The 3,839-nt window shown below is 39.3% G+C and overlaps 1 protein-coding gene across 1 annotated transcript; it reads right to left on the bottom strand.

Annotated features, from left to right (window-relative positions):
* Positions 1-2,664: 2,664 nt before the first annotated feature.
* LOC125345897 (olfactory receptor 2A2-like) lies at positions 2,665-3,594 on the bottom strand. The gene has a single exon (XM_048337964.1). The coding sequence runs from the start codon at positions 3,592-3,594 to the stop codon at positions 2,665-2,667; it is 930 nt and encodes a 309-aa protein (XP_048193921.1).
* Positions 3,595-3,839: the final 245 nt, after the last annotated feature.

The following is a 3,839-nucleotide window of genomic DNA, read 5'->3' as shown; positions in this document are numbered from 1 at the left end:
GGAGAGATAAAGTGATACTAATCTAACTTTAAGTTAATCTGATCATTTGTAAACATGAGCTAGAGCTACACAGAGAAAAAATGAGCTATTTAATGACATAACTGAGTTTGAATCTTTTCTACATCAATTAGTGACATTTGGGCAAATAATTTCATTGTTGTAGCTATTTTATTAAAGTGAAGATAACTGTCTCTTGGTGGTGAAATGAAAAGTAAATGAGAATGTCTTTGTTTGGGGCTTAATTCAGTCCTGTTGGACATTGTATACGTTTGAGAAACAGTATTATTGAGATGATAATGACCAGTGTGAGATGAGTAGATAATAAAATACATTTTAATTTAAAAAAAAAAAAAAGACAGGAGGTTGAGCTTGGCGGAAATACATTCCGAAGGATGCAACATCTCTCAGGGTGTAGCATCCGTTTTTCTTTCTGGTGAGTAAAAATTCTTAATTTAAATGAAGTCCAGCTTGTGAATGTTTTCCTTGTCATGCAGTGCTTTTGACTTCCTGCTAAAAGAAGCTTCACCTAACGAAAGGACATGAAAGCGGCCCTCTGCCCTAGGCTACCTGGTTTAGGACAGGTGACACCTGTCACTACCCATCGCTCCCTCCTGTTCTCTTCTAGGCATCTTTGCTTTCCTCTGTGCTTTGCTGAGCTCCTGTTATCTCTCATCTGATCTGCCAGGCTTGCTGGTTTTGTCCATTCATACACAAGAAAAGAGCTATTTTCAACTTAGCTTAGTACTTGGCAGAACTGTGTTTATGTGTGTGTATGGATATTTAGTCTGAAAATTTGCCGAATTAAGTTAGCAGATCCTATTGAAAAACAGAACATAATATATAATTAATATGATATATTTTATATAAATATAATAATGATATTATATTAAATAAAATTTAATGTTATAATAGCATAATATAATAATATGATAATGTAATATATAACATAAGAATATAATCATATAATATATAATAATATAAAATTTCAATGATATAGGGGCATGATGTCTTACAGAATAATTTTATTTATTCTTTTCTAAACTGGATTATTTTTATTTTTCTTACTTAATTGCTCTTGAAAGTCCACTACAATGCGATACAGAAAAGGCAAGAGAGGATTATTTTAAATGTATTTTCTTTGCTGTTGTTGGTCTTGGTGGTATTCGGACTTGGACTCAAAGCTTCCTGCTCCCTTAGCTTGCTTGTTTGGCTGGTGCTCTGTTGCTTGAGCCATGCCTCTAGCTCTGCTTTTTTTTGCAGGTTATTCTGAAGACAGAGACTGGCAGCCTATTCTATTCAGGCGGGCTTCAAACTGAGATACTCTACATCTCAGCCTCCTGAACAGGAGGCCAGCAGAGGCTGGCTCGTTCCTTTACCATGTGGAAGAAAACATCCAGTCTTTAGTAACCAATTATAATTTGACCTGAGATTTTTTCATCAATGTTTTATCAGACTGAAGCATTTAACTATGTTTTCAGCTTGTCACATGTGTGTGTGAAGGAGGAGGCAAGTATTTATTATGAAAAGGTATTGGAAATATCAAACGCTTTAATTATCTGCAGTAGCTTGCCTTGAGTTCTGAGTGTTAAAACTACCCTTCACTTTTGAAATAAATCTTACTTGGTCAAGGTGATTGATTATTCCCATGTTAGTTGGATTTGCTTTCTGGTATTTGTGAAAGATTGTTGAGTTTACATGTGTTAGGATGTTGGTCTATAGCGTTCATTTCCTATGGTGTATTGGATATCAGTGATACCTTGTAGAATGTGCTGAGAGATATTCTGTTCTCGTTATTTGAAAAGAAATTGTTGCAAAGTAATAGTGCTTCTTTTTCTTTTACACTATTTTACCACCCTAGCACTGTGGTCCATCATGTATTTCGCAAGTTGTAAATTCATTAACTCTTTATTATAAATGTATTCATATTGTTAACTTGTTACTTGTTGTTTACTTGTTGTTAGTTTTGGTAGATTGTATCTTTCTAGCAATTTGTTCTTTGTCTAAGTTTCTCTTTGTTGGCAACACAATTAGAATTACAACATTGCCGTCCAATTATCTTCTTACATATTAGATAGATGTGAATGTTCCTTTACAGCTCTGATTTCAGTATCTTCCGAACTTAGTCTTTTTCAGCTGTCCAATTTAGCTAAATTTTTTCAATTTTGATGACCTTTCCTAAGAAAATAACAACTATGCTTCTATTCGTTTTATTGTGTTGCTATTTTCACATTTATTTATGGCCATTTGATTTTATGTTACTTCATATTCTATTTGCTTTGGCCTTAACAGACTTTTCTTTAAGAGGCTTTTAAAGGCTAGCTAACTTTTCTTTAACTTGCAATTAAAAAATGCTAAGAAGTTGGTGCAACAACCAGGTGAAGGCCGTTCCCCCCTGTCCTGCTCTCTGAATGGGAGTGGCACTCAACACTGGGATTTAATCTGGAACCTGGGTTCAAACTCCATGGAGAGTATCAGTGGGGAGAGTTGACAGGAAGTAGTGAAACTAATAATATATATTCATCCCCTATTTCCAGAGCTAGAATTTGAGCACTTGCTTACTATTCTTATACCAAATTTCTAATTGGGAAAGTTTCCCAAGTTGTTGCTTCAGCAAGCCACATGTCTTATGAGGACGGTCATGGTCCTCCATTGTTCTACCTGGGGCTACATGGGCATCTTCTGCAGGACTCTGTGGAAGGCTTCCTTCACCTGCGTGTTCCTCAAGCTGTAGATGAGGGGATTGAGCATTGGATTAAAGAGACTGTGAAACAGTGACAGCATTTTCTCCTGCTCCTCTCGCTGGCTCGACTCTGGGACCATATAAACAAGCATGGCTATACCAAAGAAAAGCCCAACCACACACAGGTGAGAGGAGCAGGTGGAGAAGGCCTTCATGCGGCCCTCCTTGGACTGGATCTTCAGGATGGCCCAGAGGATGCGCGTGTAGGACACAAGCATTAAGCAAAGGGGGCCCACTAAAACAAAAACAGAGGCCGCCAAGAGGACGACTTGGTTGATCTGGGTGTCACCGCAGGCCAGCTTGAGGACAGCCAGGATTTCACAGAAGAGGTGATTCACGTTGTAGGGCCCACAGAAGGGTAGCCGTAGGAGAAGAAAGGAATGTGCCACAGAGAGGATAAACCCACAAGCCCAGGAAGTGACAGCCAGGACAGTGCACACCCTCCAACTCATGATGACTGTGTAATGGAGGGGATGGCAAATGGCCACAAACCTGTCATAGGACATTGCTGCCAAAACCAGGCACTCGGTAGCAGCAAAAGCCAAATACAGGAATGTCTGCACTGCGCATGGAATGAAAGCAATGGTCCTGTTGTGGTTGATAAGGTTTCCCAGCATCTTGGGGACATTATTGGAAGCATAGGACACGTCAAGGATGGCCAGGTGGGAGAGGAAGAAGTACATGGGGGTGTGCAATCTGGGGTCCAGACAGATGAGCCCCAGGATGACACCATTTGCCAGAAGGCTGACGATATACAACAAGGAGAAGATCCAGAAGAGGAACACCTCCATCTCTGCATTCAGCCGCAGTCCCACCAAGATGAACTCTGTGACCCACGAGTGGTTGCTTCCCATTCCTTAATGACCACCTTTCAACGAGGGAGGTGCGACAGGATCATCAGAGCTAGGGGACCAAAGCAATCAGATTTATTCTTCTCAAAGTAAGCTCAGAGAAAGGGAACATGCTCGTTCTTGTCAGAAAGCTTTCCCGGTTCTTAACAGGTTCTATCTCTTATCAACACTTTATCTTGAAATACATTTAAATATATAGAATAGTGTCTTTCTGTCTGGATTTACACATTTTTAAGTCAATGGGTGAC

The sequence above is a fragment of the Perognathus longimembris genome, chromosome 2 (genome assembly GCF_023159225.1).
Source record: "Perognathus longimembris pacificus isolate PPM17 chromosome 2, ASM2315922v1, whole genome shotgun sequence".
Classification (NCBI taxonomy): Eukaryota; Metazoa; Chordata; class Mammalia; order Rodentia; family Heteromyidae; genus Perognathus; species Perognathus longimembris.
The sequence above is the reverse complement of the archived record's forward strand: the minus strand, read 5'-3'. Positions and strand labels throughout refer to the sequence as shown.